This window comes from Malania oleifera, chromosome 2 (assembly GCF_029873635.1).
Source record: "Malania oleifera isolate guangnan ecotype guangnan chromosome 2, ASM2987363v1, whole genome shotgun sequence".
NCBI lineage: Eukaryota > Viridiplantae > Streptophyta > Magnoliopsida > Santalales > Ximeniaceae > Malania > Malania oleifera.
Genome location: NC_080418.1, coordinates 119,768,835 through 119,790,958, shown reverse-complemented (window position 1 = coordinate 119,790,958; position 22,124 = coordinate 119,768,835). Strand labels below are relative to the sequence as shown.

Genomic DNA, 22,124 nt, shown 5'->3' with positions numbered 1-22,124 from the left:
GTTGTGTTGTGGTTAGTACCTCATTATGATCCTCATTTGGAACAAATGGATGTGAAGACGGCGTTTCTTCATGGTGACTTGGAAGAACAAATCTACATGGTTCAGCCTGAGGGATTCATTGAACAGGGAAAAGAAAATTTTGTTTGTAGGTTGAAGAAATCTCTTTATGGGCTGAAACAGTCTCCAAGGCAATGGTATAAACGGTTTGATTCTTCTATGATAAAAATTGGCTACAAACGATGTGAGTATGACTGCTGCGTATATGTGAATAAACTTGATGATGACTCACTTATTTTCTTGTTATTGTATGTCGATGATATGTTGATAGCTGGAAGAGATTTAATTGAGGTGAATCAGTTAAAGGACCCATTGTATAAGGAATTTGACACGAAGGATCTTGGTTCAGCCAAGAAAATACTTGGGATGGAGATTCGCCAAGCCAGGACTGCAGGGAGATTATGGCTATCTTGGGGCGGTTATGTGTAGAAGGTGTTGGAGAGGTTTAGCATGGCTGATGTAAGACCGGTGTGTACACCTCTAGCGAATTATTTTAAGTTGTCTACTGCAGATTGCCCAAGTTCGGATGAGAAAATTCGGAACATGTCAAAGGTCCCCTATGCTAGTGCTGTAGGGAGTTTAATGTATGCCATGGTGTGTACGAGACCAAATTTAGCTCATTTAGTGAGCATGATGAGCAAGTTCCTCTCTAATCTAGGAAGGCAGCATTGGGAAGCTGTAAAATGGATATTCAGATACTTGTGGGGTACATCGGGATATGGCATCATGTTCGGCAAGCGACAAGGTTGCCCTTCAGTAATGGGGTTTGTCGATGCAGATTATGTTGGAGATATGGATGACAGAAGGTGTACAATGGGATATGTGTTTACCCTTGTAGGAGGACCGGTATGTTGGAGATCCATGGTACAATCTCTGGTAGCATTGTCCACGACTGAGGCTGAATATATGGAAGTTGCCGAAGCTGCAAAGGAGGCCTTATGGCTTACTGGTTTAGTTAGAGAGCTAGGGTTACAGCAAGATGGTGTGGTGCTGCATTGTGATAGTCAGAGTGCCATTTACTTGGCGAAGAATCAGATATACCATGCTAGGACCAAGCACATTGATATGAGGTTCCATGGGGTTCGGGAATTGATTGCTTCTGGTGAACTTGTGTTAGAGAAAGTTTACACGTCTGAAAATGTAGCGGATATTTTGACGAAATTAGTTACTTCTGAAAAGTTCAAGCATTGCTTAGACTTACTCCAAATCTCCAAGTGATAAAAGAGAGACAAGCCCAAACCTAGCTTTTTCAAGTTAAAGGTGGAGTAGATCATGTTTTTCGGGACTCTCCTAAGGGGCATATAATCGCCAAGGTGGAGATTGTTATTTGTGGCTCTTATACTTCTGTTTTGATAAGCAAAGTAGGAAGTAGGAAAAACATGAAGGGGGCAGCTCAACAGGCCTCGTCGAAGAAGGCCCTGTATTCGTCAAAGAGGGGACAACAGAGGTTCGTCGACGAAGACTCTGAAATTTGTTGATGAATAATTACCGAGAGTAGGAAATTTCAGACTTCTGGCATTGTTGACGAAAGCCTTGTACTCGTCGACGAAGGTTCTTCTTGGTCTCATCGACGAAGCCTGTTTTTGTCGACGAGAGGCACCTGGACTGCGGCAATTTCTTCATAAATTTGAATTTTTAAACGTTGGGTGGTTGGGCAAACGGGGGAAAACCTCCGAGGAACCTCTATATATGTCATCTGGGCATATTTTGAGAAGTAGTGTGATCATTTGAGAAGTGTATTGTGTACATTTTAATTTTCATAGTGAAATTTGTGTGCCATTGCTTCCGTGGATGTAGGCTTTGCCAAACCACGTAAATCTTCGTGTTGATCTTGTTCTGGTTGTGTGTTATTTACATTTACTTGTTGTTTATTCCGCTGTGCATCTTCATTATTCGATCCGTATTACAACAAAGTACTTGTCCAAAAATGTACTGTTTGGCTTGCGTCCAAATTAATACTTGTTGCAAAAAGTACTTCAAAACTACTTTTTTTGGGGTAAAAATAAGCATTTGTTGCGAAGCAAACATGATTATAAATTGACTGTTGGGACTCGTATGGTATTAGTACCATTATTTGAAGCATGTATCTTCATATTTAGACTCTTTACTCATGACAGCCAGTTTGAATATACCCATATTCTCATTGTTATCATCACATTTAACCTTGACCTTATTAGCCAAGCTAAATATCTTGTGCTCAAGTTGTTGTAGCTTATCCAAGTCTTAACTTATAAACGAATTCATTTTTACTTCATCATTTGATGTGGGATTACCTAAGTTGTTACACTGTTCACCCTTATGTCGTTCATTTTTATTTGGTATGTCAACATTCTACAGAGGGCTCTGATTTTCTTTTGTGCTGCAACAGCACCAGGATCCTTTTTTCCCCTTTTCAGTCCTGCTTAAGCAGAGGTTTCCAAAAATGCCTTCTTGACCATGCTCCTTGTTTAGTGGAATTCTTATTGCATGGTGAGATGCTATCAAGTCATTTGCAACTTCTTCCATGATGCGATCTCTGGTTGTCAGATTAGTTTTGCTACTTCTATGGTATAAAAGATTTAAGTTGGACGAGCTCTTACTCCTTTTTGATTTATGCACTCTTTGCCACCTCGTTCTATATCATTCTGTTGTTCATAAGCTGTGGGCCTTCCTATTGCCAAAGTTTGATATCTGCTGGTTTTTTTTGCCAGTTCAGTTCAATCACAAGCTGCGAGGTATGCATCTTCCTGTGCTCAATAGTGGGGATTCTGAAACCCCCTTCCAGCATTGATGAATGCTGTTTTGGCCTAATTGAGCAATTAGTGAATCCATGTAGTTCAAAATAATGTCACTTCTTCGCACTTCTGTAATTTTTTGAGCTTTCGATATAAATGTAATAGGAGTAAGGAACATTTAGAATAAATATTCAGCGGTAAATATTTTTGACTGTTGAATGTGTCCAAATGGATTGTGAAGATTTTGGAAGAATTTTATGTGCTATTGCATTTCTTGCTTTATTTGTGCAACTTGTTCTTAGCTTCCCTCGACTAGAAAACAAGTATTGAGATCTTTCACTTGATATTGTGTGTGTAGCAGAGGTGTATTGTGCACAAATACCATACTATTTTTATCAGTGATTTAAAAGACATTCTTGAGGTGTGCCTTGAGGCGTTTTGAGGGTAAAATGCCTCAAGGCCTAGAAAGTTCCAAAAGGTGTATGCATTTTGGGGTTGGGCATACGCCTTGGACAGAAAAACTCGCATTTCATGCCTCAACAGACATGGTGTTCGCATTTTGGACCTCATTATTTGTGCAAAATTAACGAGCAGAAAAAGCTTCTCATGACATCAATGAATAATCTCTTTCCATCGGTTGATGTTGTCTGGGAAGATGATTCCTCTGAGAGGACAACTGGGTTGTCTCTCTTCAGATTTCAGCCAATCAAGCACCATGACTCTCTCTCTCTCTCTCTCTCCCTACTTCAATCATCGATCAACCTCAGATCTTCTGCAGATCTGTACTCTTGTCTTCTCAGGCAATCTCTTTCCCACGTCAAGGACCCAATTCCGATTTTCAACACTCTTCAACCCTCAGCTGCTTCAGATCTTCATGCAGAAGCCTATCTTTTTGACACTCAGCTGCTTCAGATCTTCATGCAGAAGCCTCTCTTCTTGACACTCAGCTGCTTCACGAAAAAGCATCTGTCTTCACAGACTTATCTCACTTCAGAGAGAGAGAGAGAGAGAGAGAGAGAGAGAGAGAGAGGAGAGGGAGAGTCGTGACTGAGTCAAACTCTTTAAACCAAGAAAGTCAATGGGTTTGGAGTGATATATTTAAGCTTGGATGGGCACGTGGCAGTGGCCCTGTAATTCATGGCCAATACACCCACTGCTAGACTCTAAGCTATTTTGGGGGTAAAATTTTAAAGAAAATGATTTATTTTAATTATTAAATAAAATTCATATTATTTTTAGTATGTATAATTTATTTATATATTTTTTTAAAATAAAAAATTAAATTCTGAAGAGGCTTATGTGTCAACATCTTGAGGCTTGCGCCTCACCTCATTAGGGGTAAACCACCTTGCCTTATGCCTTTGTCTTTTAAAACACTGACTATTATTAATGGATTTACATGAGGTAGTATATGTGGTACCAGTAGCATAGACAATGAGGATTTGTTTACTTGGTCTGCACCCATTTGATTCTTGTCATTCTTAATCCTACAGCAGACATGATATTTGACACCTAGAGCTACTATTGTTGTTTTGATTGTGTTATTGTTATATTTGAGACTTGTGGGCTAGCACATAACTTGGTCAAAGTTTATATTTGCAGGATAAAGGCTTGAGAGAACTTGCAGCGCTGGCACTTTCTGCTCTTGTCAAATATGATTCTGATTATTTTGCAAATTTTGTGCTTGGGAACTTAATTCCATCTACTCTCTCACCGGATTTATGCACGCGTCATGGTGCAACATTAGCGGCTGGGGAACTTATTTTGGCTTTGCATCAATGTGGTTCTGTTCTTTCCAGTGGTTAGTACTGTTCCTTGTTCTTTTGAACTAATTTTGTTTTTGGAAGAGCAATGAAATGTTTTATGTCATGAGCTCTTTTTACTATGACTTTCAAGGGTTCTTTACCTCGTCCAGAAATCCATGTATTCCTTTTTTTTGGATAGGTAATGGGAACTGAGGTTTTAAAAGTAGTTCAAGTGTGTATAAGTTGGCTTAAAAATTCAAACCAGTTGCAAAAGATGTGGAAATGCAATAGACGAGGAGATTGAAATTCTTTGGGACTGCTTGTAAGAAAAAAGAAAAAAAATCCTATGAAATGCAAAGTAGAAACTGTAATTGTAAGTGAGTAATTATGGTGGATTACTATGCACTATGTCACCCAGTTTGCTACAGAAGAAGTAGAGAAAGTGCTTTCTGAGTCAACCACCAGAAAAGTGACCCAACACTTTGCAACCAAATAACATGTGATATGATGCATTGACTTACTAAATGTTGTATAGCATACATGGCCAGCAGATACCAGTAAGCAGCATGGATCTATGAAGAAGCTTTAATATTATTGGATGTTTTAATTTTCATGGATATGCTTTGAATTACTTGTACACATACTGGAGATGCCTGTACATATTTTAGAATTGTGATATTTGAGTTTTGGTTTAGACGGATGTCAGATGGTTGACCCATGGCAATATAAACAAGTTGAATTTGCACTAAACATGTCATTCATGGATGTTTTATTTTATCTATCTAGGAAATTATGTTTTTGTTAATAAAAAGTCTCTCACACATGGTGTTATATTTCACAAAATTGTCGAAATTTCTGGTTAGTCAATTTCTGTCTTGCATAATTTCTGTCAAAATCTCAACGAATCATCCGAAATTTATCGAAATCTAGAAATTTTAGCGAAACTTGTTGAAATTTGAACTATGCAATGAAAATTCCCTGGAATTTTACTTGTAATATATTAGTCCTAAAACTTACATTATTATGTCTATTAATCATTTCTAAAGCTTTATAAAATAATTCCATGCTTTATTACTTATTTCCATTATTTTTTCAAATCAAAATCGAAATTGACATTGAAATCGAAATTTCCATAGAAATTTCTGTACTTTTGGAGCTTCAAAATTTGAGTCAAAATCGAAATTTAAGACATTGCTCACACATGCACTAATGGTGGAAACTCTGTAGAGCTAACTGTTCAGAGGTTGCGATTATGGTTCAATATTAAATGATTTGTGCAATAAATAATAGTACATATTAAACCTTCCATAAGTGCTGTTTGATATTAATAATGATAAGTATATTTTTAAATGTTATTGTTGATTGCTGTTTATGCAGCAGAGTGTTGGAAAACCTGCCACATGGTTAAAAGTGTTTAAATTTTCTTTCCATTTATTTATTGAAAACTTCCAACATGCCTATACAACAAAAAACTTAGTAACAGCATTTGAAAAGAGGCTCTCATGTCACGCGACTCACACCACATAGCATAATGTTGCTTGTACTAAGTTTATAGTACAACAACAACAACAACAAGAACAAGGAGCCGTAAGTCCCTCTAGGTGGGGTCGGCTATATGAATCCTTTTCTGCCAATTCACCCAATCCGGAGCATTTTCCTCCATTATATTAAGGACTATTAAATCTTTCCTCACTACCTCATTCCAAGTTATTTTAGGCTTACCTCTACCCCTTTTCATGTTACAAACCATAACTAACTCACTCCTCCTCAAAGGTGCTCTACTAGGCCTACGTTTCAAATGCCCAAACCATCGAAGTCGCCCCTCCCCTATCTTGTTTTCAACAAGTCTACGCCTAATTTATTGCGTATATGTTCATTTCTTACTTTATCTTTTAAAATTAAATCACTCATCCACCTTAACATACACATCTCACAACTTTCATTTTTTGTACATATTGTTTCTTATTTGCCCAATATTTTCAACCATAAAGCATAGTTAGCCTTATAGCTGTCTTATTTAACTTTACTTTTAATTTTAAGGGTATTCTACGATCACACAAAACACTTGACGTGCTTCTCCATTTACCCAACTTGTCGTAATTCTATATACTACAATTTTCCCTGCTCCTTGCATAATAGATCCACGACATCTAAGTCTATCAGTGCTATTCATCTCTTGATTATCCAGTTTAATCTTCTCTCTATTGCTACTCCTTACATTACTGAAATTAGATTTCATATATTCAATTTTATTCCTACTTATCCTAAACTCTTTAAACTCTAATGTAGCTCTCCAAAATTCTAGCTTAGATTCCTTTCTGCTCCTACTATCATCAATCAACACGAAATCTTCTACAAACAACATACACCAAGGGATCTCATTTTGGATATTCCTAGTAGTTTCATTAATTACTAAAATAAAAAGATAAGGACTCAAAGTAGAATCTTGATGTACTCCTATTGTGATTGGAAACTCTCTTGAATCTCCTCTTATAGTCCTAACACTAGTCACTATTCTATCATACATATCCTTAATGACGTATGTATATCTACTACAAACTCCCTTCTTTTCTAATACCCACCAAAGCGCTTTCGTAGGTACTCTATCATAAGCTTTCTTTATATGCAAGTCCTTCTTCTTATCCCTAAACTTTTCCATTGAACTTCTTAAAAGATGAATGGCTCTATTGTTGATCTTTTTAGGCATAAAACCAAATTGATTTTCTGGAATCTTCATTTCTAATCTTATTCTATGTTGAATTATCCTTTCCCATAATTTTATCGTACGACTCGTAATCTTAATTCCATGATGGTTATTACAGTATTGAATGTCATCTTTGTTTTTATACAAAGGTACTAATGTACTTTTCCTCCATTTTTTTGGCATTTTCTTGGTTTTTATAATATCATTGAATAGATTAGTTAAGTTAACCAAATAATTCCTTTATCCCCTAAACATTTCCAAATTTCATTTGGTACTTTATTTGGTCCTATAGATTTCCCACTTTTCATCTTTTTTAATGCCATCTTAACTTCAAGGACTCTAATTTTGTGAATAAATCTCCAATTTTAATTTTCTCTTCATTCGTCACTTCCAAGTTCAATTTCAATCTTTCATTTTGGTTTTCATTAAACAACTTATCAAAGTATCTCCACCACTTCTCTTTTTTGTCTTATTCTCTGAATAAAACATCATCATTTTCGTATTTTATACATTTTACATCACCTAAATTTTTGCATTTTCTTTCTCTAGCTCTAGTTAGTCTATACATGTCTTTTTCTTCTTCTTTTGTATCTAGTTTAGCATATAAAGTATCATAAGCTGTATGTTTAGCTTCATTGATAGTATTTTTTTGCATTTTTCTTCGCTTTTTTTATTTGTCAAGGTTTTTTATATTTTGACATTTTTTTTTTCATATTTTATACCAATTTATTTTTGTCTTAACAACTTTTTGGACTTCTTGATCCCTCCACCAACTTTCGTTGCTGTCCAATTATCTTCCTCTGAACTCACTTAAAACCTTTTTTGCTATCCTTATGATAGAATGTGCCATTTTATTCCAAACAGTATTTGTATCAACCTGATCCCCTATCGTCCAATCACACTCTTTGTTTATCTTTGAGCTTTACTATATTATCTCCCTTCAAGTTCCACCATATAGTCCTCTTGTGCTGATTTATGCTACTCCTTCTCTTACATTTTTTAATATGAATATCGAATACTAAGACTCTATTTGTGTGGCCAAACTTTCACCTGGAATAACTTTACAATCCTTACAAGATCGATAGTCCCCGTTCTTAGTTAAAAAGAAATCTATTTGAATTTTATTATACTCACTCTTAAAAGTTATTATTGTTCTTCTCTTTTTTAAAGCAAGTATTCAATATAACCAAATCGTAAGACATGGCAAAATCTAAGATTGAACGCCGGCCTCATTTTTATCTCTATAACCACGACCTCCATGTATCCTCTCATATCCTATATTATCCTTGCCAATGTGACCAAATAAGCTCCTATGAATGTCTTTTCAGACTCTGGTATTCCTTGCAAAATACTATCTATATCTTCCTAAAATTTTCTTTTCAGATTTTCTGCTAAGCCTATTTGGGAAGCATATGCACTAATGATGTTCACTATCTCCCGGCCTAAAGCTATCTTGATTTTAATGATCCTATCTCCTATTCTTTTAACATATGCTACACTATCTTTTAGGTCTCTATCTACAATAATACTCACCCCGTTTTTATGTTTCTGTTTACCGTGTACCAAAGTTTAAATCCTGATTTTTCAATTTCTCTAGCTTTTTCTTATGCCCATTTTGTCTCTTGAGGGCAAATTAAGTCAATCCTTCTCAACATTATTTTCACTATTTCCATATTTTTTCTTGTAAGAGTCCCTATACGCGAAGTTGGTAATCTTATCTTAGTTTCTTATGCTAACTTAGTAACCCTCTCCCTTTTATACTGACCCGGTCTACTCCCTTGATTTAGGTGAGTTTGGTAAGAATCCATGATAATTAGATCTGACAAAGTTTTACGTTGGCTATCAGCTACCTAATAAAACCCTGCTTCTTTATTCAGGCTTGGGACTGGCTGTGTGTACAAAGAATTTGTTACACAAGTGAAGTACACGTTTGCTAATTTTATCTTATTTTATTTCTTTTAGAAAAGTTTATTTCACATAGACAATTTTCTAAGTCGCACCCTACAACTAGTAGAAATCACATACACAATACAATGGATTTAAAACTTTTTTTTTTTAAGCACACAATTTTGGGTGTGATCCCGAGCTAGACTAAAATCCATGCAATAGTACTTTTAAAAAAATTGTTATATTCCAAGACTTGCAAATAAAACAAAAAAGAAACAAAAATGCATGTATTAGGTATACAAATCCTAAACACAAAATCACCACAGCTAACCAACTATTGAAAAATAAAATAAAATAGTAATAATAGTAATAAGAAAGGAAATAATAAGAGAGGAGAAAATCTTACCGATGGCTGGAACTAAAAAAGGTAGAGACAACTACATGAAAAATACCCTTTTGACGCAGGAAAATTAATGCTTGGAACGAGAAATTGAAGAATATTTAAGCAATGAGGGATTGCAAGAATTCTTCAATTTTAAAAATCAAGAATCAATCCAAAAACCTTCGTGCAGAATCTTCACTCTCGAGTGCCCTAACAAACCTCTTCTTTCTTGGCCTCAATGCAAGGTTCAAAATCTTCAAATCTTTCAAGAGTTGCAAAAGAAATAATATACAGACTTAAAGATTTTGCAGATAAGATTTTGCAGTGATTCTTTTGCTGGGTAATATCAATCTTTCTTTACTGATCAGGCTGCATCTTTATTCTCAGATTCAGAGCATCAAAGACCTTCAACACAAGGTATCAAGAATGATCATGGGGCTCTCTTTGGATCAATCAAGTTCGTATTTGAGATCACTAGACAAAACCCAGAGCTGAAATAATGAATCGCACCACTACGCACACGCAGATCTCATAGTAATCGAAGAAAAAAGAATGAGATTCACCGCCATGGGGGAGTCTAGATGGATTTAGAACATGGGCGCCATCTTGGTCAATAATGAATTTTCAGATGTGAAGGCGAGTAACCAGACAAAGCTTGGCTTTTCTCGAGAAAATTATAAAAGGAAAAAAGAAAAAAGAAAAGGAAAGAAATGGGTAAGAAAATAAGGGAAACTAAAGAAAATAATGCGGCAAGACAGAAACCCTAGAAACCTCGTGCTTTGAGGAAACAAAAAGAAAACTCAAAATAAAAGAAAAAGAATCATGAACCAAAAAGATGTGTTCCGGAACTGTTGGAGACAGTGAAACTCAATGAATGATCAATTGCATTACGAATAAGAATTTAGAGAATATACACAAGTTACACAACAAAACAACAAAATCAAGCCTTAAGTCCTACTAGATGGGGTCGGTTATATGAATCCTTTTCCGCCAATTTATACGATCATGTGCCATTTCTTTTGACAAATTCAAGGTTATTAAATCCTTACTCACTATCTCATTCCAAGTTATTTTAGGTCTACCCTTACCCCTTCTACGCCTCCCATAGTAACTCACTCTTCCTCACTCTATGTGGCCTACGTCGCAAGTGCCCAAACCATCTAAATTTTCTCCCCCTTATCTTATCTTCTATAGGAGCTACACCTAACTTATTGCGAATATGTTTATTCCTTAATTTATCTTTCAATGTTATACCACTCATCCATCTAGGCATTCTCATCTTAGCAACTTTTACTTTTTGGATGTTCTGTTTCTTCATCGCTCAATATTCTGATCCATATAGCATAGTTGGTCTTATAGTCGTCCAATAAAACTTTCCTTTTAATTTTACGGGTATTATAAGATCACAAAGCACACTTGAAGCACTTCTCTATTTTACCCAACTTGCTTTAACTTTATGCATTACATGATGGTTTTAAATAACGGCCGTGACCGTTACGTAACGGTTTTTTGGCTTGCCGATACTGTTACACACCGCGAAATCTGTGGGAAGAAAAATCATGACTATAGCAGCCATTACGAACCGCAACCGTTTCATGAAGGCTGCTACGACTGTTACATAACCATTGCAGGACTGTTACGCCAAAAAAAATATTTTATTTTTTACTTTTCCTTCCTCCTTTTTCACTCTCTTTCATAAATGATTCGCAATATACCATTTTGCGATGGGGGGAAAAAATATAATGAGGATGGCAATGATACAAAATTTACTATTTCTTTAAATACTCACAAAAGATGCATTAATTAACAATTTGAAAATACTAACTTGTTAGGAAAATTTTTTATTTTGAATATTAGTAATTTGATATTTATGTTCTATATTTTTCAACTTCAACCTTATTTCTTTTTTAGTTATTTTATATTTGTATTATTCGTATATCTTATGTGTCTAATAGATTAATTGAGCGTATAATGTATTTTATTTTATTAATTAATTTAGCACACATAAGAATTTATCATAGATGAGAACAATGAGAACTATAAATACGCACACACATGTAATTTTTCCATCAGTGGTGGTTTAAAACAAATGTAAACTTGTTGCCCTTACCAAATAACTTAGTCGAATTAAAGGATCCAAAATACCCTAAAACTCTTTCTGGGAAGGGTTAAAAGCTTAGAACATGCAAGTATGCTAATATGCATAAGGTCGTGCGCACTTGAAAAAATTCATAGCCGTTACACCCGCTTCCCATTATGTAACATCCGTTACTCCTGCTTCCCACTACACCTGTTACCATTACGTTATGCTACCCACTACCGAGATTTAAAATCATAATTACATCATCTTTAATTTCTCCTTTAGCTTACATAATAGATCCAAGGTATCGAAATCTACAAGTACTATTCATTTTTTCATCATCAAGTTTAACTATATCTCTAGTATCTCTCCTACCATTACTGAAATTATATTTCATATGTTCTATCTTATTTCTACTTATCCTAAAGCCTCTAGATTCCAAAGCTTCTTCCATAGTTCTAACTTAGTTTCTAACTTAGCTTCTACTTTACCCGTAGTTTCATTAATCAATACAATATCATCTGCAAACAACATTCACCATGGAACCTCATTTTGAATGCTCTTAGTCAGTTGGTCCATCACTAAAGCAAAAAGATAAGGGCTTAAAGCAAATCCTTGATGCATGACCATGGTGATTGGAAATTCTCTAGTTTATTCATTTATAGTCCTTGCACTAGTTATACTCCATTGTACATATCCTTAATGACATCAGTATACCTACTACATGCACATTTTTTTTTTCTAAATCCCACCATAGAACTTCCCTAGGTACCCTATCATATGCTTTCTCTAAGTCAATAAATATCATATGAAAGTCCCTTTTCTTTTACCTAAACTTTTTCATTAATCTTCTTAAAAGATATATAACTTTTGTGGTAGATCTCCCAGGCATAAGACCAAATTGGTTTTTTGAGACTTACATTTCTAGCCTTAATCTTTGTTCAACTACGCTTTCCCACAGTTTCATCGTATGACTCATAAGTTTAATTCCGCGATAGTTATTACAATTTTGAATATATCTTTTATTTTGATATATCGGTATTAAAGTGCTTTTCCTCCATTCATCTGACATTTTCTTAGTTTTTATAATTGTCTTAACTAAATTAGTTAACCATATAATTCCGTTATCACCTAAGCATTTTCAAACTTCAATTGGGATGTTATCCAGTCCTATAGTTTTTTCATTTTTCATCTTTTTTAGTGCAAACTTGATTTCGTTAACTCTAATTTTGCGAATAAATTTCATATTTTTAGTCTTTTCCTCATTTGTCAATTCTAAGTTTAAGCCTTATTTGGTTTTCATTAAACAACTTACTAAAGCATCTTCGCCATTTATCATATATGTCTTTGTCCTTAACCAAGACAATATCATCCTCACTTTTAATGCATTTTATATTTCCTAAGTCCTTGCTCTTCCTTTCTCTAGCTTTAGCATGTTTGAATATATCACCCCTTTTTTGTATCTAATCTGTCATACAAACTTTTAAATGATATGTCTTTAGCTTCACTAAAAGCTTTTTTTGCATCATTTCTCTCCTCTTTATACTTTTCGAAGTTATCCATGTTTCTACATTTTTGCCAGGTTTTATACCAAATTCTTTTTGTCTTTACGGCTTTTTTGACATCTTTATCCCTGCCACCAACTTTTTTTGCTATTCGAAAATTTTCCCCTTGATTCATGTAAAATCTATTTTGCTATCTTTTTTTTTTTTTGTTTTTTTTATAGAGCTAGCTAATCTAATCCAGTATTTGTATCCATCCCATCCTTTATAGTCCATTCTCCATCTTTGATCATTTTATCTTTAAATTTTATTATATTTTCTCCCCTTAGGTTCCACCACCTAGTTCTTTTACAATGGTTTATGTTATCCTTTTTCTTCCATTTTTGAATACATATATCTAACACTAAAACTCTATGTTGTGTGGTTAGGCTTTTACCTGGAATAACTTTACAATCCTTGCATGATAAACGATCTACGCTTCCTAGTTAAAAAAAAAAAATCTGTTTGACTTCTATTTTGTCCACTTTTAAAGGTTATTAAGTGTTCTTATCTCTTCTTAAAGCAAGTATTTATTGTAATAAAATCATATGACATAGCGAAGTCTAAGATCATCTCCCAGACTAATTTTTGTCTCCATATCCACATCCTCTATGTACCCTCTCATAACCTTTATTATCCCTTCCAATATGTCCATTCATATCTCCTCTTGAATATTTTCTCAGTCCCTGGTATGCCTTGTCTAATACTATCCATATCTTCCCAAAATTGTCTCTTAAGATTTTTCGCTAAGAATTTGGAGAATATAGAAGATTGAAATGGCAGGCAAGAGAACGAGAGTGTTGTTCCTGCCACAACTGGGATCCATGCGAAGTGAACAGAACAGAAGCAGTGATGCATGGGAAAAGAAAGAAAAATTGGGACAGAGAAATAGATCTTTACTTTGAATTTTCCGAGGAATATGTGACGAAGGAAGACTGGAGGATGGCTCTGCCAAAAACCCTAAAAGTAACAGTCTTTTTTTTTTCTAGAAAACAAGAAACTCATACTAAGTTTGCAGTAAATATTGTTTATACATTCTTTTATATAAGTGAGTATTGAGAGACAGCGACAATATGCCAATTTAACAAGAAACTTTAAATTTTGGATAAAAACTGAAATAAATAAAACCTGTGCATTGTGTGGATCTATAATTTGTGCATGAGTGTATTCATTTATATGTATTATGTTCTCTTTTATGTATGTATCTGTTTATATATTGTTACTTTGAGAAAATTTCTCTTGCAGACAAGCAAAAAGCTGTTGCTGGTGTAGTTCCTGCTATTGAAAAAGCACGTCTTTATCGTGGGAAGGGTGGAGAGCTAATGCGTGCTGCTGTTTCTCGTTTTATTGAATGTATCTCGTTAATTCAGGTGGTTTTGCCAGAAAAGATAAAATGCCGTTTGCTTGATGCTCTTAATGAAAATTTGAGACATCCTAACTCTCAGATACAGGTATTATGTGTTTTCCTGTATAAAGTATGACTTAGTACCGTTTCACTTTTCAGTTTTTTATTTTCCTCGCAATATTACTTATGGCAGAGTTAATCTTGATGCATACTGAACAGAATGCTGCCGTCAAGGCCCTAAAGCACTTTGTTCCAGCATACCTTCTCACAGCATGCCAAGAAGGTTCTGGTGATATAACATTGAAGTATCTGGAATGGTTGGATGATCCCAACATGGCTGTAAGAAGAGGATCTGCATTAGCAATAGGTGTTTTGCCTTACGAATTTCTGGAAAAAAGATGGAGGGTGGTGCTATTGCGGCTTTGTAGATCCTGTGCAATTGAGGTGCTTCTAGTAGAAATATTTATATTCTGACCAAACTAAAATTATCAAGTTCATAACTGGGTATTTAAAATGTACAGGATATCCCTGAAGATAGAGATGCAGAAGCACGAGTAAATGCTGTTAAAGGACTTGTATCGGTGTGCGAAACATTAACTGAAGCAAAAGAACATTCTGATTTCCTTCCTATGGAGGATGACATGTCGCTGTTTCTTTTGATCAAGAATGAAGTGATGATGAGTTTATTTAAAGCTCTTGATGACTATTCTGTAGATAACAGAGGTGATGTGGGTTCTTGGGTTCGTGAAGCTGCCATTGATGGCCTTGAGAGATGTACATATATGCTCTGTAAGAAAGATACAATGATTTTCCAAAGTAAACAGTATGGAGTTGAATCGAGTTTGGAGAAGCCTAATAGTGAAGTGGTTGAGAATAGGCAGACGCGATCCCTTTTTGATGTGAATCTTGCCAACTGTGTAGTTGGGGGCATTGTTAAGCTGGCTGTAGAAAAGATAGACAAATTAAGAGAAACAGCTGCAAAGACTCTCCAGAGGATTTTGTATCATGATAATTTCTTTGTCCCATTCATACCTTTTAGGGAAAAACTAGAAGAAATTGTTCCTAAATCGGTGGATTCAAAGTGGGGGGTAAGTAAGGATAGCTCAGTTCTCTCGTTTTCCTGGCCTTTGAATTCTTGGAAACAGGCATTTTTATTCTTGCTTGCAGGTACCGACCTTCTCATATCCACGTTTTGTGGAGTTACTTCAGTTTAGCTGTTACAGTAGATATCTTGTGTCTGGCTTAGTTATTTCAATTGGTGGGTTGCAAGACTTTTTGAGGAAGGTGTCAGTATCGGCATTGCAGGAGTATCTTCAAGCTACGGAAACTGAGGACTGCAATGAAAAAATCTCTAAGCAATCTAGGCTATGTGCTGATATCCTTTGGATTCTCCAACAGTACAAGAGATGTGACAGGATCATTATACCCACTCTGAAGGTAGCTGGAAGCTTTTTCCTTAGAATTGGATTTTAACTTTTTTTTCTTCCTTTTAGAAATTCATTTTAATTTCTTTACTATATTTGCAAGGATAACAACCAATGGCTCTCTCTCTCTCTCACACACACACGCTCATGCGCCCAAGCATAATTTTAAACCAGTGGTGGTCCGCATAGTGTTAATGATTGCGATTTAACGGTCCTGTTGATTTTGATGTTACATAACTTGTAGTGTACTGTGTTCATGATTCTGTTTATTACATTAGTGAACTTGTTAAAATCATTATTAAAGAAAGTGATTGCAAAAAGAAAGATAAGGCATCCTGCTGGCTAGGAAACAAAACAGAGAGGAGAAAACTGTATAAAAAAGCTAATAGAGCAAAGCCTGCCAGCCTCATTTGAAGAAACCAAATGCATAGTAGCATAATGTGGACAAGAAAATTACTCTACAACATGGTAAACTGGCAGTTTCCACTTCGTATTTGAAAGTATAGCATTACACCTCTCCAACTACAGCCAGCCCTTCTAGATAATCTTTCCCTCCTTCACATTTCAATTACTCATAAAATTGTGCAGAAGAAAACTCTTTATAGAAGAAGGGCTAGCCCTTCTCTCCATAAGCTCCAATCAAACACTTCAAAGTAAAGGATTCATGTTTCATTTTCCAATGTTACACGTGCATGTCATAAATTAGAAGTTGTCTTAAATTAAAACTAGGTTGCTGAATTCCTTTTGTATCCACTAGATAGCTGGAATGCTGTCCTATTTATAAGTCACTCACATACTCCCTTCTTCCTAGTTAAAAGGAAAAAAGAATAATCTCCCTGTTGCTCTTTGTTTGTTGCTTGTTCTATAGAGACTTGGCAAAGCAGATACAATTAGATAATCTGTGGCAGATTAGGTGGATATAATCAGATGAGCAAATTATAATCCATATCTGAATGGTGGTTCGGATTGGATAACTCATGGTGGATGGCAAGTAATCCATCAATCCTATGAATAATTTTTTAATATTTGACTGGCTTTATTTCGTAGCATGGTAATTGAAATTGTGTAGGAATTAATAATTTGATAAATTGTAAGACATTTAATAACCACTTGCTAAATTTAAAAAATTTCTAATAATTTAATAATTTGGTAATTGTGCATTCATGTAAGCAAAACTATAGATGTAAAAATATAAAGAAAAATAGTCCAAATTAAATAGAAAACATAACGTTCTTAAAATTATTATTATAAACGTAGAACTGGCCATCTAAATCTATATAGGAAACATAACTTTAGATATAATTCCCAAAAATTGACAAAAAACTGGCAATTTAAAATGTGATAATCCATATAAAATATAAAAGGCATAGCTTTCTAATAACTAATTCTTAAACAAATTGCCTAATGAAACTTCCTCAATAAATTCGAAAGTGTGGTAATCCCCTCTAATCAATTGTAGTTCTTGTATTTGCCACATCATTGTATCCACCATAGACTTGGTAAAGCAGATTGGCTTGCATAATATGTGGTGGATCAGGTGGATAATTTGAGCAAATTACAACCCATATCAACTTGTTTCGCATGCAGATTGGATGAGTCGCTTTAAATGGATTGGATGAACTACATTGGTTTCTAGGTGTTTTTTTTTCTCACTTGATTGGAAACCCACATTGGGCCTGGGCTACACAACAGGAGTTAGTGACTTTAATGGGATGTCTCCTAGCTATTATTCCTGCATTTTATGCCTTTATTTCCAAGTTCTTAATGAATCTTATCCTCTTACTAGAAGAATGTCTTTTTAGGTATTGTGAAGTTTTCTAATTTGATGAAATTGCTTCTTTGTTTCAGACAATTGAGATTCTTTTCAGCAAAAAGATGTTGAATGTGGAGGTTGGTCCACTTCCATTTTTATTTTTTTATTGGCATGCATATTTTGCTGATCTTAACATTTTATTGTGTTGATTTAGTCCATGTTTTTCATCATATTGTTCTATTTTAGCTAACAATTCTGTAAACTTTTTACTAGAATGCTTTTTTTTTTTATTATATAAAAGAAAGTTTTCATTAAATTAAAGTGGGATACATCTGGGAGTTGCCAATGTAGTAATGTCATCATACAGCACATGTACGGGCTGAGGAAAGACATTACTCCTCTGCAATATTATTAGACTCTACAGATTTGTCAAGTATTGGCTGATTCAAACTGAGACACTAAATAATTAATATCACTTAACGGAATCCACAACCACAGAACCAATACAGAGGCATAGGTTGCGTTTAATAAACTTAAATAAGTGCTCAATACAATTTTGAATGAGGTTCTGAATATAATTGGAATAGTCTCTGGCTGAATGCTGAATTATTTAGTCATTTTGAAACTGATACCAGAATATGTCTGTAGGATGGGATTTGAGAGATAAGGAGAAGTATGGCATGGAGTGTTGTGTAATTTACATTTTCTTTTTTTGGGACAAAAATGTTCAACAGAGCCTTTGAGAAGGCCTCTTATTGATGAGCAACAGGAAGATCTCTGGTTGAGTTAAGGAAATTCAGCACCAATTAAGAGGTTTACCTCTCTTAGGAGAAGTTAACTGCCAACAAATGGGGCCTTGCACTTATTTAACAAGCAATCTGGCACAATCTTACGATCTCCTTCACTCTGTATTTTAGAAATTCCTCTCTTGGCGCTAGTAAACTGCACATGAAGTCCCACATTCATTGACAAAAACAGTAGCTCTTCTAATCTGGTCAGCACCGCCACAAACCAGCTGCCCTAAGGAAACTTACAAAACTGATAGATGCCATGGAAATAGACTTCCTTACTGACAGTCCCATATTATTTTTTGTGCGATCATACCAGCACTAATGTACCGGATCTCATCAGAACTCCACAGTTAAGCGTGCTTGGGCGAGAGTAGTACTAGGATGGGTGATCTCCTAGGAAATTCTCGTGTTGTACCCCTCTTTTAGAGGTTGTGCCTTCGTGCGATGGCAAGTGCCTCCGCCTTGGTATGGGTGGTCTCGGGTTCGAGACTTGGGAGCAGCCTCTCCAAAGTTGGGGGTAAGGCTTGCCGACACCCATCTCTCCCAGACCCCACTCAAAGTGGGAGCCTTGTGCACTGGGTACGGCCTATTTTTTTTTTTCAGAAGATGAAATAGGGGCTCCAAACTGACATGTCTACTACAATTTTATAATGCCACTAACTCTTGCCTCACCAGTCAATACTGATTCAGAGCCCGCATCATTACATTTTCCGAAGGCCTTAACAAAGACTGAGGCTTGAGTTTTCTTAGGGTGCCTAACTTAATCAAGCCACTCAACTAATAGATATATATATGTATTTTTTTATAGCACTCAACTCCAGATATATTAGAATTCTCTGGACAATGATCATGCATGTACAGTGAAGTACTCTTAACGAAAGCACAGTGGTAAACAAATGATCCATGGGATCATTATTGCAAAAAGTGCAATCCAAATTAGAAGGATCTATGAATGTTAAAATTCTATCCTCAATGGATAAATTACGGTGAATAAGCTGCCACTGAAAATTTTAATTCTACACATCAATTTCAGCACCGAGTACTATTAAACAAGGACCCGTTTGTATGAATCAGTTTTGAGCCCAAACAGAAGATTTGACTGAGAAACAACCATAAGCCAATAAAATGCAAGTCAAAGAATCCTCCAAGGGAATAGGAATACCCGTGTAAGCTTATCTGAGTTAAAATTGCTGACATTTTGAATCCCAATTAATGAACTTCGTAAGATTATCAGGAACCAAGAAATATAGTGGCTTTTGGGTTGCCTAATTAAAGTAAAAAAATTTATGAACTTGCCGTTACTTATAGTCCACCTCAACCCACATGTATATATATATATTAATAAGAAAGAAGATGTATTAAGAAAGAAATAAGAGATACAACCTAGGCAAGGACATAAAGTCTTGAAATAATATCTTTGTTAGTCAATATTGCTTTGCAGGCTGCAGAATCTAGCTTGGGAATTAGCTTGAAAATTTTTCATATATAAAACCATACATTTTATAAATCTAGACTTCCAAGTTGTTTTGCTCAGTTGAAATTCTCCAACTTTCTAGGACGTATTGGTATCACCATTAGTGAGTGTCCAAACTTAAAACATCTCCATCTGTGAAATTAAAATATTAAGACTATATGCTCATGGTGCTAACTCCATTTCCTTGACATTGTGACGATCATTGAGTGTTCTTGCTAGCGTTCTATGGTTTCATTCATCATTATTTTCCCATACTATTTTGGTTGTGTTCATTTATTATTTTCTTTGGTCTTCTAGAGGAGCTAAAATAATTCATTTTTCTTTATAAATCCATATAGAGCCAATACAGGGTTGAAGTGATGGTAAGAAAAAATATAAAATTCTGGGATGATGCGTATGCTTATATATTCAAGCAAGTTATGCATTCCACTCTGCATTTTTCAATTTTTTGCCTAACAGTTTTCTTCTCTATTTCTGGGAGAATACAATTTATTTGGAATATAGTAAGCTTGTAAATATATAGATAACTAAACGCTTGGCTCTAGTGCTGTATGGTTTTTTATATTTCTTTTTATACTCCTTGGTTTAGGGCAGATTCACTGTAATCTTTTCTTCTTGTTTTTAGGAGATCTTGTTATCCTCTCACTGTACTTTTGTTTGTTCTCCTTTAATATATATATATTTCCAAAAAAATAAATCTTTGGTTCGCCTGAATGTCGGTAATTATCTGATTACAAAGCTTGATTTCCAGGTTCCTGTGCCAAGTTTCTGCACTGGTGTTTTGGATTCTTTGGCAATTGAGTTAAAAGGGTCAAAGGATTTTTCCAAATTGTATGCAGGCATTGCAATACTTGGATACATTGCTTCAGTTTCAGACACCATTAACACCAAGGCCTTCTCTCAGCTTCTCAATTTCCTTGCTCATCGTTACCCCAAGGTCGGCAATTCACACTTCTTTTGTAGAATAGTAAATGAATTAGTGCTGCTTTGAAGCTATATTTGCATCAGTTGTGCTTTGAAAGTCTTTGCTTGTGTTACTGTAGTTTTGAACTCATTTTTCTGCATGGTCTAATTGGAATTGCATTACATGTTGTCTTAATATTCATTATCATCATCGTATAACCAGTAAAACACACCATCATCATCATCATCATCGTCTTATCATCGCTTGCAGATTCGGAAGGCTTCTTCTGAACAAGTTTACCTTGTCCTCCTACAAAATGCAAATCTCATGGCAGGAGATAATATAGAGGAAGCACTTGAAATTGTATCTGAAACCTGTTGGGAAGGTGACATAGAAGTGGCAAAGCACCGGAGATTACAATTGTGTGATATGGCTGGAATTGAAACAGGACGACTTTCCAAAACTTACCAGCATACATCTAGCAATGGTGAACAGAGGTCAAGTACCACTGATGAAAATGCATCATACTCCTCGTTAGTCGGCTCAACTGGGTTTTAACAATGATGCATCAAATGCCGTCATTATGTTGTATGTTGTGTCAAAATATTCCCCTTGGTGGTATCTGATTTTGTTGAAGCAAATTGGCCATTTTCTATTTGTTCAAATATCCCATTGCTGTCTTGAATGCAGCTGCTTGTTTGTCCACGTTTGTAAATACCCCGGTATCCTCCAGTGTTTGGAATTCGCCTTCTTCCCTGGAACCAATTTAGCTAATGAAGGCATATGAATTTTTAGACCAAACGGTGGCTATCGATTGTGGCCTTCTGAAGTTGTAAATGGAATTCACCAACCCCCTAATCTCCACCCCCACCCCAACGCCGCACACATACTTTTCCACGTCTTCCCCTGCCAGTAGGAAAAAAAACCGCTGCTGCACTATGTCAACCGGCATGCTCACTGGTATTAAACCTCATCAGACAGTATGTTCACTGGTATCAGAACAATAATCTTGACGCGTACCCAACTGCAATAATTTCTTGTTCTTCCTTTTCAACTTGTTAAGTCTCATATTTGTGTGAATTTAGATAAAATATAATATAAAATTATATTAAATTTTGTTTAAATTTACAACGTTTGAAATTTATATTCTCAATGCAGCATCAATGAATTATAATTTAATTGAACGATGTTTTTAAATGCGCATGTAATACTAGGATATTTTAATGTTAAGAATTAAACTTTGAGGGTCTCTAAATCTTACTTTATTTTAAAAGACTCGTCTCCCACCCCCCCATGTCTCGTCCGCTCTCCGGAGGCAACGGC

The 22,124-nt window shown here is 35.3% G+C and overlaps 1 protein-coding gene and 1 non-coding gene across 3 annotated transcripts in view; both read left to right on the top strand.

The window, feature by feature from the left end:
* LOC131149338 (tubulin-folding cofactor D) overlaps positions 1 to 21,651 on the top strand; it is an 88,752-nt gene extending 67,101 nt beyond the window's left edge. The window contains exons 10-17 of one of the 2 annotated variants that reach the window (XM_058099708.1): positions 4,374 to 4,572; positions 14,356 to 14,561; positions 14,675 to 14,899; positions 14,977 to 15,543; positions 15,623 to 15,892; positions 17,728 to 17,769; positions 20,649 to 20,834; positions 21,072 to 21,651. In XM_058099708.1, coding sequence (XP_057955691.1) covers positions 4,374 to 4,572; positions 14,356 to 14,561; positions 14,675 to 14,899; positions 14,977 to 15,543; positions 15,623 to 15,892; positions 17,728 to 17,769; positions 20,649 to 20,834; positions 21,072 to 21,359 — 1,983 coding nt within the window. In that variant the 3' untranslated portion in view covers positions 21,360 to 21,651. Of the gene's footprint in view, positions 1 to 4,373; positions 4,573 to 14,355; positions 14,562 to 14,674; positions 14,900 to 14,976; positions 15,544 to 15,600; positions 15,893 to 17,727; positions 17,770 to 20,648; positions 20,835 to 21,071 lie in introns of those variants that run through there. The other variant, XM_058099709.1, reaches the window with a different exon arrangement.
* On the top strand, positions 18,723 to 18,841 carry LOC131150073 (5S ribosomal RNA). Its single transcript, XR_009135457.1, has one exon. It is a non-coding gene; the product is annotated as a 5S ribosomal RNA (ribosomal RNA).
* Positions 21,652 to 22,124: the final 473 nt, after the last annotated feature.